A 19,850-nucleotide genomic window follows, 5' to 3' on the forward strand; every position below is an offset into this window, starting at 1 on the left:
ATTTTAACTTTACCCAAAGGAGATGTGAAATTCGAAATTACCAGTCATCCTAAAGTTAATTTAACCGTTTTATCTCTTTTTTGGCCCACCAGTTTCGTTTGTCTCAAAGTCTGAGACAACAAGGTAGAAACACCCTGGTTGAGATCATTAAATCATTTAAAAGAATGCGACTTTTGTGCTTGGGGAAACTAACTTTTACTGTCTATATATTGCACAAAAGCTCCCATACCAACGAGGAGTTGTCCAAAATAAGTTTATTGTGGTGGAAAGTAGGCAAAGGGATGAATTATGGCAATTAGGTTGGTGAAGGTTAAATGCCCCCTCAAGTCCGAAATTGACATTTCTCTTTATAGTCACTAATCATATAGTAACAGCTCCAATACCAATAAGTAGTCAACATTAAAGGTGAAAATAGCGGACCACTACTCTTGTTTTCTACATAGGATTAGAATTGTGCTGTTACAAAAGCAAATCATGTATGTTACCTGACTTGTGGTTCACTGGGCATTGTTTTGAAATGTTCTCAGTTTCTTGAAGATTGTCTTAAAAAAGTATGGTCCTGATTCACTTAGATATGTTTTCTGTGCTCCAAGTTTTCAGCCAAAAGTGCCAGGCTGGGTATTCTATTTGCAACCGAATACAGGTAGTTGTAAATCTATGTACACCTATGTAATTGTACGTCATAAAAGCGAACATGTGTGATTCCCTTGCAGGAGGTGCGAAGTGGGTGATTAAAAGGCATGTTTAGTCGTCTCAGTACACCATTCAACATATTAGTTTGTCAAAAATATTTTCCCTGCAGAGATTAAACATGAGCAGTCCGAATCTGTACTTGCCTATCTCACACCAGAGTTGTATTATGCATGCAAATCTACACCAGGGACTGATTCTTTTGTGAAAAACGCACATTATTTTTCACAGCAGTATGCATAGAAATCTGCACCTGGCAGAGTTTTTCAGTCTTACTCTTGCAAGGATTTATAAATTAGAAAGGCGTGTAAAAGTACGTTCAAACAGAGGTTCAAATCTCAGGACAGTCTTAAGCATTTCTAAAATGAGGATATCTAATGTTGCTTTCCACCTTCTAAAGAATCCATCAGTTACATATGTAACCTTTACATGTACACACATAACAAATCCTCTGGCTGCATGAAAGTAATCATACTCACTGTGATAATAGTAGAGACACATGAATCACATAAAGGTGCACTTTGGCTGCAAACACTCTTACATTCTTCAGTGTCTCTTGTTTCTGATGTACAGATTTAACACATTTTATGTCCTTATAGGTGTGGGATGAAACCCTTGCCAAGACTGCAGAAGCATGGGCTGCAACTTGCATTTGGGACCACGGACCTTCCTACTTACTGAGATTTCTGGGCCAGAATCTCTCTGTGCGCACTGGAAGGTATGTACAGCACTTTATGGGCATTTATTAGTTGTTCTTCATCTACTAGCAATCTGCTATTTGGAGATTTCCAGTTTAGAACTAGCTATAGATGGCACATGTTATTTCAATAAATTCTCTTCTCAAGTTAGCGGCTATGTCTTCTATATTTTGTGCATCTGGCATCTAGCAGAAATGCCATAACACTCTGAAACAGCCAGTGGTGTAACACAGTTCTGCCGTTTAAGTTCTTAGTGTGGCTCACTGGTTAGAGGCGGCAGACCCGAGAGCAGAGGACGGCCCGGGACCAGGGTTCGATTCCCGGCGCGGCAGGTTTCTGGACCAGGGTCAGCGGACTCGATAATTCTCTCGCCTCGGTGCCCACTCTGATCAGCGATCACACTCAGCAACTCTGGGCATTAGCTTGCCTCATCTTCACTAACGGCCCCACCAGACCGCCGGGGATGCCTGGTCTCACCCTGGAGATACCCATTAAGGGACCATCTCTCAGGGAAGCCAGGAAGGGTTTCGCAGCGGTCGAAGCGCCTTGGGACCCTCTGGGTAAGTAGTGCGCTATATAAATGCCTATACATTTACATTTACATTTACATCCGTACTAGATCAATCACACTTCTGTTATAGGCACTTTGCTTTGCTCCACTCTTGTTTTTATGTCATCCCAGAAATCCATCACATTACAACTCAAAGACTAACAATAGTTCACAGTTTCGGAATAAATATTACCAGATTCGATGAGCAATAGAATGTTCTAGAACATGTGGCCCAGAATAACAAGAAAGAACATGCTCCAGGCAATTGTTCTGCCCCTTCTATGCCTTCATCCTGAGGAAGCAGTGGAGGCTCTACTCCGCAACTAAAAAGCCAATTCCGATGCGGTTGGAAATGGCTCTGAACGTCCGTTGGAGACGTTCGGACCGCATCGTAATCGGCTGTTCGGATTCCTTTCTGACCGACCCATTTTGATGGGGTCAGTAGGTAAGGAATCTGAACCTGATTTCCAAATGGCACAGAGAGCCCAGTTGTCATTCCGGAAATCTTTCCTGCCGAGGGATTCCGATGGAAGATTCCCACAGCCTTTCTGTGCCAGCCTCTCCAACACAGAAAGGCTGCGGAATCCTACTTTGGAGACCCCCAGCAGGGCCCCCATTGGTACAAGGCCTCTGAATGGCAGCCTAGGGGGTGCCTGTGGTGCCTCCCTGTTGATCCCAGCACCCGGTGGCAGGCACTTTGAGGTGCAGGGATGAACTGCACCTCTGCTCTTTGCAATGCATGCTCCCATTGTAATAAATAGGATTGCAAGCAAACAGGGTTCGGTCGCATCCTACTTGCGGGGCTGGAACTAACGACAGGAGGTCGTTCTGTTCCAGTTCCCAACTGATGTCGGGCAGACTCCGGCCTGTCTGACATCGGAATCGGCCCGCAAATAGTGAGCCATGCAATCTAATGTGTATGCCTTACTTCAATTGCTGTTTTGTAGAAGTCTGTGAAGTTTTGAGAGATATGCAACTTTTCAACATTTTTGCAAAAGTTTTTAAAACTTCTCCAACGTCGCAAAGTATGAAATGATTATGTTAAAACAGGGAGTGTAAATCGTGAAACTTGAAAAAGGGAGTGAAAGGGGCATTGTGTGACAGCAGGGAAATTATCCTTTGGGTCTTGGGAGGAATGATGTTGTAGAGTGCCGACTATTGGTTTCCAGTCTGCCACAGAAGATTAAAGACAGGCCTGAGTGAGAACAAGAAAAAGTCTGCTCACAGGCCAGTTTCCTGCAGCTTTAACTTCGATCCATTTTGGTGGGATATGTGTATGCAAGAAATAGGGCCCATTTTTAATTTCACTCACCCATAGTCCCTTGCCCATTTGATGATAGCCTTCAGTAATGTGGGTCCTACTCTGAAGGTGGGATAAGCGATGTGGCCATGCAGAAAAGAACCAACAAATTGTAAAAAGTGTATATTTTTGAGGAAAGGGTTGCAGGCTGTGCTATGATGCAAATTATGAATAACAGCTGAACACTTTCTAAGTGGTAAAACTGCTAGCAACGTTTCTAAAAAGAGCACGTAACCATTACCAAAACGTATGGCTTGATATTTTTTTACCTTTACATTTTTAGGGCCAAAAACATAGGGCTAGCAGCAGGGCTGGGTAAGGCTTACCCCCGCCCACCCTTATTTGAGTGAAGGAGGGCACGGTGTACTTTGTTTATCAGTTTCTTAACTATACAAGACATACGAAAACTGCATAATCAAACAGAGTATTAGATTTGAAATACTCAGTGCTTCATTAGTTCAAGAGACCTGTATCATACACATCAGACCATGCCCCTGCCATAACCTAAACCAGAGTCTACCTCCAACTTCAGGGATACTTTTGAGTTTATACATTTTCTGGTAAAATTTCATTGGCACAGAAAATGTCAAATTTTGACCAAGAATGTAAATTTGCTATATATCTAAATATCTGTTCTATGATAAATGTAAGATTTAAATGCATCTTCAGTTTGCACCGTAAGGTGAATTAAATACGCTATCTGAGCTACAGTTAAAGTGCAAAGTATTCATTCACCAATACTGCACATATGAATGAAAGGGGACAGAAATATGAATATATGCATCTTGTTCATTAAATAGTATTCCTGTAATGCACTTGCCTCTCCCACCTGCCCTTATTCATTAGGCACCTGCACCTTATTCATAGGGCATGTGAGTGTTGTTTATTGGAAGCTACAAAATCCTGTCCCACTCAAATCATCCTGTCCCACTCAAATCATCCTCCCAAAACGAACAATGTGAGAAGATACGTGAGTTTCCGGTAAATGTGACATATGCAGTGCTTCTACTAAAGTCCATTTATACTAACATTAGTCTTCCCTTGTTCATAACAATTAAGATTACACATATAATGCACACTTAGTGCCAAAAATAGGAGTTGCGGAATGTTAAGTTCCTCAAATTTGAGCCATTTAAAGACGAAAAACTTAAATAACAGCAACCTTAGGCATTGCCTTTCAAGATTATTTTGCTATTTTGGAAATATAGGTTCTTAAATTTGTTTATGAGGATATGTTTGTGAAGATTTCATTAAACACATTCGGCCACATGCATCAAAGTCCGTTTTTGCGATTCCTAATTTGCGATTTTTAGGGAATCGCAAATAAGGAATCGTAAAACGGGATGCATGATTGAAAGTGCATAAAATGTGCGATTCGGTAAAAATCGCAATTTTTACGGAATCGCAAATATTATGTGAATTCCAATTTACGATTTTGCAATTCCCATTGATTCCTAAGGGCCAAAAGGCCCATAGGAATCAATGGGAATTGCGAATTCGCAAATTAAAATTCGCAAAATGTTGATGCATTCCATGGGTGCAGGGGTGGGTCCAAAGGACCCCCCCCTGCACCCCTGAAATGTATTTTAAAATGGATGTTTCACACACACATGTCCTAAGGATATGTGTGTATGTAACATGACAGTATTTCAAATGCTAATTTGAGCATTTTAAACCTTTTTCGCAAATTACCACGAGGTTCACCCTCGTGGTAATTTGCCCCCCCTAATTGCGAATTTGCAATTTTAAAAACAATCATGCATTGCTTTTACGGAATCGCAAATTTGCGATTCCTTAGAAGCAATCGCATTTTTGGAAATCGCTAAAAATAGCGATTTTTCCAAAAATGATTGATGCATACTAAAAAGGTATTTAGGAATCGCAAACGGCCGATTTTACCGAATCGCACCGTTTGCGATTCCTAAATACCTTGATGCATGTGGCCATTTGATCCTCTAAATGGCAGCATGGCACTTTGCCTGTGTTGCATGGATTGCAGAATGGTGAATTACTCGTGACTTACTGATCCACATAGTAGTTTAAATCACATAGCACCTGCTTTCCGCAACATGAATAGCTAGCAGTGAAATGCCTGCTGTGAATTTGCTGCTCATTTGAAAGATTCCAGTGTCTATAAAATTCACTGCAGCAAGTAGCCTGGAAAGGCAAGTATGGCGTGTTTCTGATGCAATCTCAAGCTGCTGTTGCTTTACCAAGTGTAGGGTACGTTTTGGTGGAAAGTGATACCCCTGCACAAATCTTCATCTGCCATTTCTCGCAGTGGGACCATTTCCCTGCATGCCCTTCTTCTCCCTCTCTGCCTGATAAACAGAAGCATTGTGATGATGCCTGATCCTGAAACTGAAAAGTTGAAAATGGTGCTTGCATACCTTTTTCCTGAGCTTGAGTAGCATGAGGCATAATTAGCAAGTTAGTTAAGTGGCTTATCTGTTAACTTGGAAATGTTATTTATATTTTTTAATTGTTTTTATATTTGTAATTGTTTTCATAGTCATCAATCTGTTGCAATTTAGGTTAGTTATTGCATTATGCACCATTTGCACATATTCACTGGGCAAGGCGTTCCATATCCTAGGAGCCATACCAGTAAAGGACCGGTTATAAGTTTTTTTCTTGGCAAATCGTTGAGGTTGTAGAAGAAGAGTCTTTGCACTCCTGGAAGATCTGCTGCCCGCTAAGAGCACCAGTTTCTGAACTAGGTATTGTGGGGCTTTGTGGTGGAGGGCCTTGTGTGTCATACATGCGATTTTTAAATGAATTCTCGCTTCAAATGGAAGCCAGTTGAGGGCTCTCAAGTCTGGGGATATATGAGTGTTTCTCTTAGAGCCAGTGATGAGTCTTGCCGCTGAGTTGATCGTGGCTCTTAACGGGGCTGTCGAAGATATTGGGAGGCTGCATAAGGTTACTGCTCCATATTCCACACGGGGGATAACTAGAGCTTGCACAGCCTGTTTGAAATTGTGGGCGGGCAGATAGGGTTTCAGTTTTCGCTGGGTCTTTAGGTGGAAATTGGCTCCTTTTGTAGAGGCGCTGATGTGTTTCTGCATCATGAATTGATTGTCCAGCGTTACCCCAAGAGATTTTGCTGAGTCGACTATGAGTGGTGACCATTGACAGCTGTTAGGTGCTTCATCCAGTCCAGGATGGAGTGAGTTTTGTTAGGAGGGGCGATTAAAAAGAATTCCGTTTTGAGGGTGTTAAGTTTCAAATGGTTTTCGGACAGCCAAGTTTGGGGTTTTTGAAGTGCGGTGTTGAGTGATTTGATGTCCTCCAGGGAGTGGATCTTGATGTATATTTGGGTGTTGTCCACATACATGTGGAAGTGTATGTTGGAGAGGCTGAGAAGATCTGTAAGAGGTTCCATGAAGAGGTTGAACAGAGTTGGAGAGAGGGTAGAGCCTTGTGGAACTCCCAGTGTGACTTGTGCGGGGAGAGACAGGGATTGGTTGACCTTGAATCTTTGGGATCTATTTTGGCGGAAAGAGGTGAACCAGTTGAAAACATTTCTAGACAAACCCATTCTGTGTTTCAGGAGATCCAGCAAGTTTTCGTGTTTGACGGTGTCAAAAGCAGATGACAGGTCGAGTAGGATTAGAAGACAGGCTTCATTTTGGTCTAAGATTTTTAGAGCGTCGTCTAATACATGTGTCATGGCTGATTCTGTGCTGTGACCAGCTCTGAAGCCGGATTGAAATTAGTTCAGCAGGTTGAATCGATCAATGTGACTGTTCAGTTGTATGTTGACGCATTATTCCAGGAGTTTGGCTAACATAGGGATGTTAGCGATCGGGTGTTAGTTATTAGGGTCCGTGGGGTCCGCTGTGGTTTTCTTTAGGATAGGCGAGACCTGTCCAGTTTTCAGGATGTCTGGAATGGATCCTTGAAGAAGGGATCTGTTAATGATCTTGGTCCAGAGGGGTAGTAAGAGAGGAATGAAGTATGTTATGTAGTTCGCGGAGAGCGGGTCTGAGAAGTGATTGGAGGGTTTCAGTGCATTTAGCGTCTTTAGTATGGTATCTTCACTGTAAGTCTTGAAGTGGGCCCAGGATGCATTGCTTTTTAGTTTAAATAACGGAAGGGCATAAGCTGGGGAGACAGCTAGGGGAAATGATGAGCTATCTTTTGAGTCTGAGATGGATATTAGGTCCATGAGTAAATGTGATTTAATGGATTCTGTCTTAGCGGAAAATTAGGAGGCAAATTCATCACAGTACGGAATAGAAGGAGGGTTGTCAATGTGGACATTGGGTAGGCTTTTGGTTTGGGCTTTGATCAGATCGAATAGTTTCTTGGGGCGGTTCCTGGCTGGGTCTAGTTGAGACCTGAAGAAATCGCTTTTGGATTTTCTGATTTTTCAAAAGTATGCGTTTCTAGATTTTCTTAGAAGTTTAAGGAGGTCAGTAGAGGGTGTAGCTCTCCAGCGACGTTCAATTACTCTAAGAGAGCGTTTGTCATCATTTAGCCTTCCATCGTACCATGGTTTAGAGTCTTTTGAGGAGGTTCTTTTCAGTTGCAATGGGGCAATTTTGTCTAGGAGGTTTCTTGACGTTCCTATTTTGCAAAAGTAACTTCACAAATTTTCATTGCACACTTAAAATGCTTCCATTCTAAAACCCTGGAAAAGATGCCCATAGAGGTAGTCCATACTCCAAGCTTTCTTAAGTATTGCCTATTGGCTTTAGTTACACATGCCTGCCCCGCCTCTCTGGCGGGGAATCCCTGTCTTCCTTTTCGTCACAGAGCGTCACTTTGCAATTAAGGGTGGGCCAGCAGTTTGAAATAAAAAGTGCCGCTTTCAGTGCTGCACTGTCCGAAGCACATGCACTGCTTTTCACATGTATTGAGAATAGCACATTTTTTCATAACCAGGCACATAATCTAGGTCTGTGCCTGGAGCACCCAATAAGTGCTCTGTGGCAGATGGTGGGACAGGGTACACTGTGTTTAGATCAGTTCAGTTTAAACAAAACCATACGTGCACCCCATCTGTTTCCGGACAGCAAAATCACTGTGTGTCACCAAGAAGTATTATTTTACTTTACAATTTGTGCAGAATTAATGGTGAAACCACTTTCAAGCACCCCAACCTTTTCTTTAATACCTCATGAAAGAGAACTTTGAATGGCTGGTGACATGTAGAGTACGTTATGCTACCTGAGTAATTGACTTTCTAATTAGAGACTTGATCCAACTTCGGCAGTGGATTAACTCATTAAATATATTATCTAACAGTTATGTACATACTAATCTTTCATGTAGTGGATACGTTTTTGGCTTTTTCTTTCTTAAAGGTGCAACCTATTGAACACTTCTTAAAAAATACATTCATATATGTTTTCTCATAGATATCGATCAATTCTACAACTGATAAAACCATGGTATGATGAGGTCAAAGATTATGCATTTCCATACCCTCAAGACTGCAATCCCAGGTGCCCCTTGAGATGTTTTGGACCCATGTGCACACATTACACACAGGTACAATTATGTATATTCTTATCTCCTTTACTGTCAACAAAATGTTTCGTTTTTTAACTGTTTGCATGTACATGATTTAATGTTATGCTTTCTGGTAATATAATTTTTTTTTGACCTTTCAGATGGTGTGGGCAACATCGAATCGCATAGGTTGCGCTATAAACACATGTGAGAATATGAATGTATGGGGCTCTATATGGCGAAGAGCAGTTTACCTGGTTTGCAACTATGGACCAAAGTGAGTATTTTTGTTGCCACCATTTTGTGCATGTTCTTTACTCTAAAAACAGCAACATGTATGGAGTTCTTTTTTTGTTTGTTAAATGATTTTTATTAGAGAATAAAACACAGAAAATACAAGAAACTAACATGTTCAAGAAGTAAAGTTAGATATCTTACAATAAATGCATATGAAAAAGTTGCAATTAAACCAGATATGAACAAAGAGTACATGACCTTGTGTAAAAAAAAGGTTATAATATAACAACTAATAACAAGGAATAAAATTGAATATTAAGAAATTGAATAGAACTTATCTGTATAGAAACTAGAATATAGGAAAGTACAGTAAGACATTTTTATTATAAAAAGGGGAAAAGAAAGAGAAAGAAATGGGGAAAAGTAAGAAAAGATAGGAGAAGAAAAGAGAGAAAGAGAAAAAGAGAAAAAGACAATTATGGAAGCGGTAAGTTAGAAGATAAATAAGTCGTGAACGGTAACCATAATAAATCAGATTTGATTTTTAGTTGGGTTGAAACATAAGAAACTGAAGCAATTCTGTGTTCATCGCAAATTAAATTCCACCACTGTAATAAGGATAACTTAGAATTGTCTTTCCAGCAAATTAATGTAACCTTAAATGCAACAGCAATAAACAAGTCAAATAAAATAGATTTGGAGGGAACCTGATCAAAATTAGGAGACATAGTACCTAAATATATATTATGGAGACTAAAAGGAAGATTATAGCAAAAAATCAATAAACATTTTGACCAGATATTTTTCCAGAAAGTATTGACCAGAGGTCAATAGAAAAGTAAATGTAATAATGAACCTTCAGAAATTAAGACAAGACCAACAAGAAGATGAAACTGAGTGGTTGATTTTGTGAAGTGAAGTCGGAGTAATAACAACTCTATTAAAAATAAAATATAAAGATTGTGCAATGTTTGTAGCCTTGGAGGTTTTAAAGAGTTTCAGCCATACTTCGTTCCATTGATGAACAGTCAGTATTTGGAATAAGTCATGTTCCCATTCAGGTTCAACCTTAGCCTTAGTACGAGGGTAAGTTACATTAGATATGGCTTTATGTATGAACGAGGCACTAGGTATAATATTAGAGGGAACATCATGTAAAGGAGTGTCAGGTGAAAATGAAAGTGGGGAAGGTTTATTTATTTATTTATTTATTTATTCAAAGTTTTATATAGCGCGAACAAGATCTTAACAGATATCAGAGCGCTTCACAGTAGGGTGAGTAGACATAGTAATTGGGTACAGTATAGTGCACGGTAGCATAATAGGATAACAATCATGTGCAATAAGATACAGGTAAACATTCAACTAGACAGTAAAATAAGGCGGTGTAGAGTCTTTGATCTAACTAAAATAGAGATCATGAGGTAGCAGAGAACACTCAAGTAGACAAAAATATAAGACGGTACTGAGTCTGAGCTAGCTACAATACAGGTCTAGCGATAATAATAAACATTCAAATAGACATTAGGATAGGGTGGTGCAGAGAGACTCTGATCCAGCTGCCATAGAGATCAGTGGATACCAGTAAACCCTCAAAAGACAATACTATGGTACGGTACATGAACAGAAAGTTAATGGATCGCTAATTATCCAACGGTACAAGATCGGTGCATAGTCTCTGAGCAGCAACAGTGAGGATCATGTAAACTTGGCCATAAGGATGGCCTTCACTTCTTTCTTGAAGAGTACAGTGGAGGAGATAATCCTCGTTTCAGGAGGGAGTGCATTCCAGATCCTCGGTGCCATTCCTGAGAAGGAGCGCTTGTAGGTTTTTTCCTTACGGAATCTGCGAGGTTTCAGGAGCAGACTTTTAGTACTTCTATTGGATCTCGAACCTCCTGATATAGTCAGCTTTTGAGTGAGGTAGGTGGGAGCCTTGTGGTGTATGGCTGAGTGTGTCATAACCACAATTTTCAGTTGTATTCTGGCTTCGAGGGGAAGCCATTTCAGCGATTTCAGGTCAGGGGTTATATGAGAGTGTTTCCTTGAGCCCGAAATGAGTCTCGCGGCCTCATTTAGGGAGGCTCTTAGGGGTGCTGTTGTTGCTTGAGGGAGACCGCTGAGGGCCACAATTCCATAGTCTATGCGGGGGATGACTAGTGCTTGTACAGCAGTTTGGAAGTCCTTGGCTGGGAGGAAGGGTTTGAGTTTCCTTAGAGTGTTGATTTGAAAGTTAGCTCCTTTCGTTGCTTTGCTAATGTGCTGTTGCATATTGAGCTTTGCGTCAAGTGTGATGCCTAAGGACTTCGCAGAGTCCACGATGGTGGGTTGGACATTGAATGCTGTTAGGTGATTGAGCCATATTTGGGTGGTGGCAGTTTTCGCAGGGGGTGATATCAGGAAGAACTCAGTTTTCAACGCATTTAGTTTGAGGTGATTGTCGGCCAACCAAGATTGGGTGTTCCTAAGTGTGCAGTTCAGAAGTTTGATATCTTCCGGGGATTGTACCTTTAGGTATAGTTGAGTGTCATCGGCATACATGTGGAAGTGTACATTGGATGCCTGGAGCAGGGTAGCGAGTGGTTCCATGATGAGGTTGAACAGCGTGGGTGAGAGGGAAGATCCTTGTGGGACGCCTAAGTCTACTGGCACTGGAGAGGACAGCACGTTGTTAATCTTGAACTTCTGGGATCGGTTGTGTAGGAAGGAAGTGAACCATTTTAGTACAGTCCCGGATAAGCCCATTCTGGTATTTAGGAGCTCTAATAGGTTCTCATGTTTGACCGTGTCGAATGCTGAGGAGAGGTCCAGGAGAATGAGGAGGCAGGAGTCGTTGCGATCCAGGATTTGGAGGGCGTCATCAATTATGTGTGTCATGGCCGTTTCCGTGCTGTGTTTCGCTCGGAAGCCTGATTGGTGAGGGTCGAGGAGTTCGAACTGGTCAATGTGTTTTGTTAGTTGGAGTTTCACACATTTTTCCAACAGCTTGGCCAGAGTGGGTATATTGGTGATAGGGCGGTAGTTGTTTAAGTCAGCCGGATCAGCTGTCGGTTTCTTGAGTATGGGCGTGACTTGCCCCACTTTGAGGGAGTCGGGAATGAGACCTTGCTGAAGGGAGCTGTTAATGATTTTTGTCCAGAGTGGGAGAAGAACGGGGATGAAGTCTCTAACAGCATTGGCAGGTAAGGGGTCTGTGAGGTGATTAGAAGGCTTCAAGGTGCCGAGCAGTTTCTGTATTGCTTCTTCAGAGTAGGTTTCGAAAGACGACCAGGAAGCGTTATTTTTAGGTTGGGTGTCGGGCATTTTGGTGATGCTCGGGTATCGTCTTACATCATTAAGGAGGTCACTCCTTATGTTGTCGGTCTTTAGCTTAAAGAAGGCAGAAAAGTCTTCACAGTGTGGGATGATGTTTGTTGAGTCGTTTGAGAGTAGGGGTTGCGTCTTGGTTTGAGTTTTGACTAGTTCGAACAGCTTTCTTGGTCTGTTTTTTGCTTGGTCCAGCTGGAGGCTGAAGAAATCAGATTTTGCGCGCTTTATTTTCCTAAAGTAGGCATTTCTCTTGCTCTTAAGTATTTTGCGATGCCGCGATGAGGGGACTGATCTCCATGTGCGTTCTGCCATTCGCATAGCACGCCTGTCTTCGTTGAGTCTGCCATCATACCAGGGGTTCGAGATCTTGGTGGAGACTCTCTTTAGTTGCAGTGGGGCGGCTTCATTGATTATTGAATTCATAGAGTCGAGGTAGTGGTCAGTCAGTGATTGAACATCAGAGGTGCCAGGAGGGGGAAGGAGGCTATTGGTGAGGTGGGGAGGCAGGGAGTTGGGGTTAAGGTTCTTCATGTCCCTTTTCCAGATCTTAGATTTGGTGGGTTGAGCCAAGACAGGTTTAACCTTTTCATTGATAAAGAAGGAGATAATGTGGTGGTCTGACCAATCACAAGGTTGGATTACCCCTAATTGGGTGGAGTCTTAGTTGGCGATGATGAGATCAAGTATGGAGCCTTTGTCGTGTGTTGGGCTGTTGCATATTTGAGTGAGGTTAGACGCTTCAAGGAAGGATTTGAGACTATTCACCACTGCGTCTTTCTGATCGTTCCAGTGGAGATTGAAGTCACCCAGGTAGATTTGCGGGATCCGCCGACCAGCGTTGGATGAGATCGTGTCCATGAGTTGTTGGGTGAAGATGAGGTTGTCCCTAGGCGGGTGATAGATGAGATGTAGAGCACATACTGATTTGCCCTAGCTGGAGATATCAAGACAGATGCGTTCGCAAGACGTGATGGAGGGGGAGGTTAATTTAGCAACCGAGAGGTTGCTCCTGAAAATGCATGCGATTCCACCGCCCGTCTTGCCGGTTCTGTCAAGTCTAATTATGTGGTAATTTGGGGGGACTAATATGTCCATGATAGGTGTGGAGGCTTCAGTTAACCATGTTTCCGTCAAAATGGCTAGGTCAAGATCCATTGATGTGACGAGATCTGCAATGTTGGCGGAATGCCTCTGGGCCGATCTGCAGTTGAGTAGGATGCATTTGAGTCTGGGGGTGAGAGGGGTGGTCGAGTGTTCTAGCGCAAGAGGTATTTTTCTGAGATTGCTGGGGGTGGCGCATCGGCTGCTTAGAGTTGGGTGCCTAATGGGATTCGAGAGAATTGTGGGTATGGGGAGTTGTGAGGGCGTTGTGCGCTTTACCGGGCCAGGGCCAAATGAGCGGAGGAGGGTGTCTATGTCATGAGCCGACAGGGAGTTATGAGCGCGACGGGGGCGGTGTATGTTGTTGCGGTCGGGGATATTGGGCCAGCGCGGAGAGTGTGAGCCCACCCGTTTCACCCCTGGAGCGAGATGAAAGCGAGGGCCTGTGCGGAGGGTGTGACCTTTGTTGGATACAGCGGTGTTGGTTGTAGGTCGGTGTTGTCTGGGGTGTGTGTGGAGAAGTTCTTTGATGGTGTGGACCTCGTCTTTGACTTGTAGGAGCGTTGTTAAAATCAGGTCGAGCTGTGAGTAGGGGCTAGCGTTGGAGGTGAGGGCCGTAGGCAGGTTGTTGAGTAGGGAGCTGGACTGCGAGCTGGGGTCGGGGGGGTGGGGTGTGCCATTGTCAGTGGAGTGTTCTGCGGTAATAGGGAGAGGGGTGGTATTCGATGGGTGAGAGAGAGTGTGGGCGAGGGGTGTGGGTGAGGGATGGGTCGGCTGGGACGTAAGGGCGGGGACGTCGTTGGGGGGCGACGCCGGAGAGTTATGGGAAGAGTGAAGACTGAAGACAATAGGGGTGTCAATAAGGTAGTGGGGGCTGAGTATGGGGGGGTGGAGCGGGGGGGATGTTGAGGAGTGGGGGGTGGTGAGCTCTGCGTGTCTTGTTGGGGGGGTGGGGAAGTGAGGGGTGAGAATGGGGGGGAGATAGGGTGAGAGAGATAACTGCTGCGGAGGAGGGGAGATATGCTCCGGTCCGTTGTGGGTACCGCAAGACTCGTAGGAGGTGTGGAGTGGGTGGAAGGTAGGGTGATGTGGGAAGGTTGAGAGGTGAACTTCTGTAGGTAATTTTGAAGAGATGGAACTAAAACAGTATATTGTTGAAGACATGAATCAGGTAGATTAAAAATCACTTGCAATTGACGGAAAGGCTGAATCAAATCTTTAGCAAACATTTGATAAACATAAAAAAAGCCCTTTTCTTTCCATTGTTTGTAATAAAACGATTTGTGACGAAATGTAATATGTCTTTTAAACCATAATGAAGAAGGTAGGAAAGATTGATAATCGTCAAAAGGTTTAAAGAAAAGTGTATCTAATAGGTGATGAGAGTATTTCAAAATTGGATATTGAGAAATAAAAGTACAATTGGTCATAAATATCACATCCTGAAAAGAAAAATCATTTAACAAGGAACTTTCAACAGAAACCCAGGAAGGTTGAGATACATCTTGATAATCTTTAGACAAAGCATATAATTGGCGAATCAAAATTGCATTGCGATACAATCTAAAATCAGGAAATCGAACAACCCCTTCAGATTTGGGACGGGATAATTTGGATAATTCAATACGAGCATGTTTATTGTTCCAAAGGAATTTAGTACAAATAGAGTTAATCTGGGAAAAATATTAATTAGGAATTTTAAAAGGCAACATTGACAAAATAAAGAATATCTGGGGGACAATCATCATTTTATTTGTATCAAGTCTACCCCACCAAGGCCAAAATAAGGGAGACCAAGAAGATAACAAATTGGTGACTTTGAGTTTCAGGGCAGTAAAATTATGGGATAATGTACCACGGATATTTGAAAAAAACCAAATTCCTAAATATTTGTGGTTATATCCCCACAATCTCGATCTATATCTTAATGCGCTATCGTCTATCCACGAGCTCGCCACCGCCGCAGCTGATTACAGAGCGAGCTCGTGGATAGACGATAGCGCATTAAAATATAGATCGAGATTGTGGGGATATAACCACATTGAATTATATATGAGGACTCCTATCCAGACTGTATTTTGAGAGTGGGGGTCGATTGATTTCATACTGGAAAGTACAAAAGTGAATGAATAGATCACAAGTGAATTCGCCGATACATGTGGATTACGCCCTGATGAAGTCGATGTGTAATAATTAACACGACGAAACACGTGTTGGCTGTTTAATCCGATGACTACTGTATGTGGAATTTTGAAGAATATGAATCACGAGAAGAGAAAATAAAATTATCCTTGACTGGAAGGACTTGAGTTGATGACCAATATTTGGAATGTTAACCTGTGACTGTGTCAACTTACGAACTTTATTGAACTTGAAGTTGGATTCTGAATCTATACGTTTTGTGTGCTCGGGGAAAATCATTTAGTGCAAAGGAAAGCACTTCTTGTGAGGAACTGAGATAAAGTGATTCAATAATTACCACAAAAACAGTTCACTTAGCCAACAAAACTGAAGTTATTCAAAAATACCAGCAAAAATATTCTGGAACTGAAAACAGACCCACACTGTCACCATAGAAAAAGCCAAAAAGATGATGGAAAAGTGATCAAAACTGAAATAGTTAATGGCCATAGCATGAATTAGGCAGACGAAAATTGCATAGGAATATTCAAGCCCACACTGCCACATAGGTGAGGGAAGCGACCTTCTGAAAGTGCACAGAAAGCCAAAAAGAGTCCATGCTAATAACAGTAATGCTTTGATGGCACAAGTTTCATGAGGGAGAAAAACCAGCACTGAGGCGCAAATGCGAAGAAACTGCAGCATAGTTCATAGATGGTCAAAAAGATGATGGAAAAGAGGCAAAATGCTGAAACAATTAATGGCCATAGCCAGAATTAGGCAGAGGAAAAAATTCATAGCAATATTGAAGCCCACACTGTCACGTAGGTGGGGGAAGCGCCCTTCTGAAAGGGCACAGAAAGCCAAAAAGAGTCCATGCTAATACGAGTAATGCAGAGATGGCACAATTATCATGAGGAAGAAAATCCAGCACTGAGGCACAAATGCGAGGAAACTGCAGCAAAAGTCAAAGCAGGTCAGAAAAGACGGGAAAATCGGCAAAGATAAACATACGCGAGCGCCGCAGTAGAAAATAGCGGCCGCTCATGTTATCCTGAGGAGAAGTCGCTGAGATTAATTATTCAGCGTAGGAATGAAGATGCGTCCCTTAAAACAGTGCCGCAGACTCACCCGACTTCATATAGCTGCAAACACCACAATAAGGAGGAAATGCGGTCGGAAGAGGCTCCATATTCAGCAACGAGTTCCGCGATGCGACGGAGCTCACTCATGATCCGCCATGTTCTGACGGTGGTCAAGCCACGCCCCCCCATGGATGGAGTTCAGATAGGAATATTTTATTTTTGGGTACAGATAGTTTTAGCATAACTGTAACGTCTGCCTTAGCAAAACCCGTCTAACAAGGAAGTAAACCATTTTACACGCTTAATTTATAGCAGGGTTCTCCAAAATCTGTCCTAGAGGGCAGGATCCATGCCATATATTTAGCATATCCACATTTAGATAAATGTGGTTATCTTAAAAATCTGGCCAGGACCGACTTTGGGGAACCCAGATTTATAGAAATAGAAGGAAACCTCATGACCTGATTCACCAAGCTCCAGGCTTAGGGGTAACTCTCCTATGAATAAGAATTACATGCTCATAAAGAAAAACTTTATGAATCACAAAACATTTATTTTCATGAAATAGAATGCTTAACTTCTAGAAATTCATGAGCAAGACACAAATTGCAGAGATTGCTTTGTGAATCAGGCCAAGATATTTAGGTTTAACTATCAGCCTGACAGGAGTAAGACTCCACAGCGCAGTAAAAAAGGGTTATGAATTGGGTCCTCAGCCAAAGCTGTGACCGATTTGCAAACAATCGTCTATGCCAAGGCACAGATTCAGATCACAGAAGGAGTCTGTATGAAATTGGGTTGTTGGTTAACTGGGGTGTGAGCTCCGGTCGACCAGTAACAACAATTCTTGTCAGGATGAGGCACAAGCAAATCCTAAATTAACTTTTGCTCAAACCTTGGGCAGCTTGGCACAGAGCACTCAGACTTAACTCAGAGCCAATGTGTAAAGTATTTTTTACAGCACTTCAAACAGTTACAAAGTGAAAACACAATACAAAAGGACCCCACAACAGTTTTAGGAAAATAGAATAAAGTTTTAATAAATAAATAAGACCAAAATGACAAAAATCCAATCAGTAGAATCAGAGTTATGAAGTTTTAAAGATTTTAGTGACAATGGAACCAGAAAGTGCCAACTATGGATATCTGGTCGCACTGGACATGGTCAAAATCATAAGTGCAAGCTGACCGCAATGGAGCACAGACCAGCTGCAGTCACCAGATTAGGCCTGCTGAAGTTTACCTTCTCAAGTTAGCACAAAAAGTCCAGTTCACAGGGAAGTGGGCAGTGAGGAGAAAGGAGAGAGTCGTGGGAGGCTGTCGGAGTAGCGCAAAGAGCAGGCCAGGTGTTTCAGACACGCAATGCTGTAGCATGAACACGTGATTTCCGGAGCTTTGCTCTGAATCACAGCGAGGTCTTGGTGTGAACTGACCCGTCTGTGGCCGTAATGAGCCCAGAACTTCAATACAGCTCTCTGAGCCACTCTAAGGCTCTAGGACCAGAGGGGTACTACTTGGGGGTCAGAACCTCACTCTCTTCATTTGGCCCCCAGTGTTGGTGCAGGATGTTGGGGAGCCTTTTATGTCCCAGAGGATCAGATCAGGAAGCCAGCAGAGTATCCCTTGGAGTCACTCTGGTGGTGCTCAGTGCAAGATGAAGATGCAGGCCCAGTTCTCCTTTCCCAGACACGAGGGCATCAGTCTAGCAGGCCAACAGTCCAGCAGAGTAGCCATACTTTGAGCACCACAGCAGTCCTTTTTGCTGGTGGAGTAACAACAGGTCCAGAAGTGTAGTGAAGATTTGGTGTCTGAAGGCCAATATTTATACCTGGTGCCTGTCCTCTAGAAGGGGAGAGAAGCATCTAGAATTCCATTTGAAGTCTCCAGGCATCCTACCTTCCCAGTCCTTGCTCTAGACTAACTACAGGGGGCATGCAACTATTTATGTTGAGGCAGCACACTGTCTATTCAAGTGAAAAGGGGGCTGTGATCAGCTCCTTCCTCCCATCCGGCAAGTGATGGTTCTTCTAAGCAAACCTGAGCTCCTGTTTGGGGTGGCTGTCTAAGAGGAAAACACAAAACCCACTGCCAGCTACACCCAGTCATGTGAACAGAGACAAGCTGCAGGCGCTAAATGGCTAAAGCAGGAAATGCCAAATTTCTAAAAGTGCAAAAAGAACAATTGATGTACAGAATGCAGAACAATGTTATACATCCATACCAGTACAGAGATCTGGACTAAAATCCATTGTTTTTTTTGCTCACCCACCATTCCAGTTTCGACCCAGCCATACGCAAATCAGTCTTGACCATCTGCCTAATGGGAAAAGTCCAGCTTGAACTGCCACGCCAGGTCCTCCCTGGACTGTAAACAAGCATCGTAGGACTGCTTCCGGGCTTTTACGCTCATCAATCAGGATAGCTTAACTCCAGTGGCATGGAGAGCATGGGACCCACGTCTGGGCATACCTGTCCAACTCGGGGTGACAAATGCAAAAAGAACAACTGATGGACAGAATGCAGACCAAAGTCAAATATTCACCCCAGTAAAGAGATCTGGGCCTAAAGCCATCGTTTTTTGCTCATCATGCCATTCCAGTTTGGACTTAGCCATATGCAAATCAGTCTTGACCCTGCGCCCAATGGGAACAGTTCAGCCCGAACTGCCAAGCCAGGTCCTGCCTAGATTGGGACAAGCATCCTAGGACCGGTTTCTGGCTTTCCCCCCTCATCAGCCAAACTAACTTGACTCCAGTGGCATGGAGAGCAAGGGACCCACATATGGTCATACCCGTCCCACTGGGGGGGGGGGGGGGGGGGACAAATGCAAAAAGAACAATTCTGGCTGATGTGGTGTCCCTTCAACAGTACCAAATTCCAGAGGTTCTGAGGTTGCTTTTGAGTGTTTTTGGAGGAGTATAGGCCTGGATTATTTGTCTTCCTATACTGAGATCCTTCTTAAGTGTTTTTTTCTTATTTAACCAAAAGAGATTGCCGAGGAGTGAACCATGCTCTTTTCATCGAATTGTTTTAGCATCTTCCTAGGAGAGCAGTGTTCCTTCGATTTATCCTATGCGTTTTGTGCATGACTACCTGCTCGCCTATCTGCCCTAGGGGCCTCACCGGTTGGCCTGACTTTGTGGTAGCTCCCGCTACGTTCTCCTCTGTAGCAGCAAATCCTTTTGAGAAGCTTCTTGCAGAAGGGGTATCCTGCCTCGTGGAGCCCTCATCCGCTACAGCCTGCAGCTTTTCCCCACTGGAATTTTTCAACTTCCAAAAAAGAGACTTAGTCTGAATGT

At 43.0% G+C, this 19,850-nt stretch overlaps 1 protein-coding gene across 1 annotated transcript in view; it reads left to right on the forward strand.

Moving 5' to 3' along the window:
* The window catches only part of PI15 (peptidase inhibitor 15), a 55,492-nt gene that overhangs the window by 27,660 nt on the left and 7,982 nt on the right, over positions 1-19,850 (forward strand). The window contains exons 3-5 of the mRNA XM_086965900.1: positions 1,290-1,408; positions 8,605-8,737; positions 8,860-8,975. Coding sequence (XP_086822026.1) covers positions 1,290-1,408; positions 8,605-8,737; positions 8,860-8,975 — 368 coding nt within the window. The remainder of the gene's footprint in view (positions 1-1,289; positions 1,409-8,604; positions 8,738-8,859; positions 8,976-19,850) is intronic.

This window comes from Lissotriton vulgaris, chromosome 4_1 (genome assembly GCF_964263255.1).
Source record: "Lissotriton vulgaris chromosome 4_1, aLisVul1.2, whole genome shotgun sequence".
NCBI classification, from domain to species: domain Eukaryota; kingdom Metazoa; phylum Chordata; class Amphibia; order Caudata; family Salamandridae; genus Lissotriton; species Lissotriton vulgaris.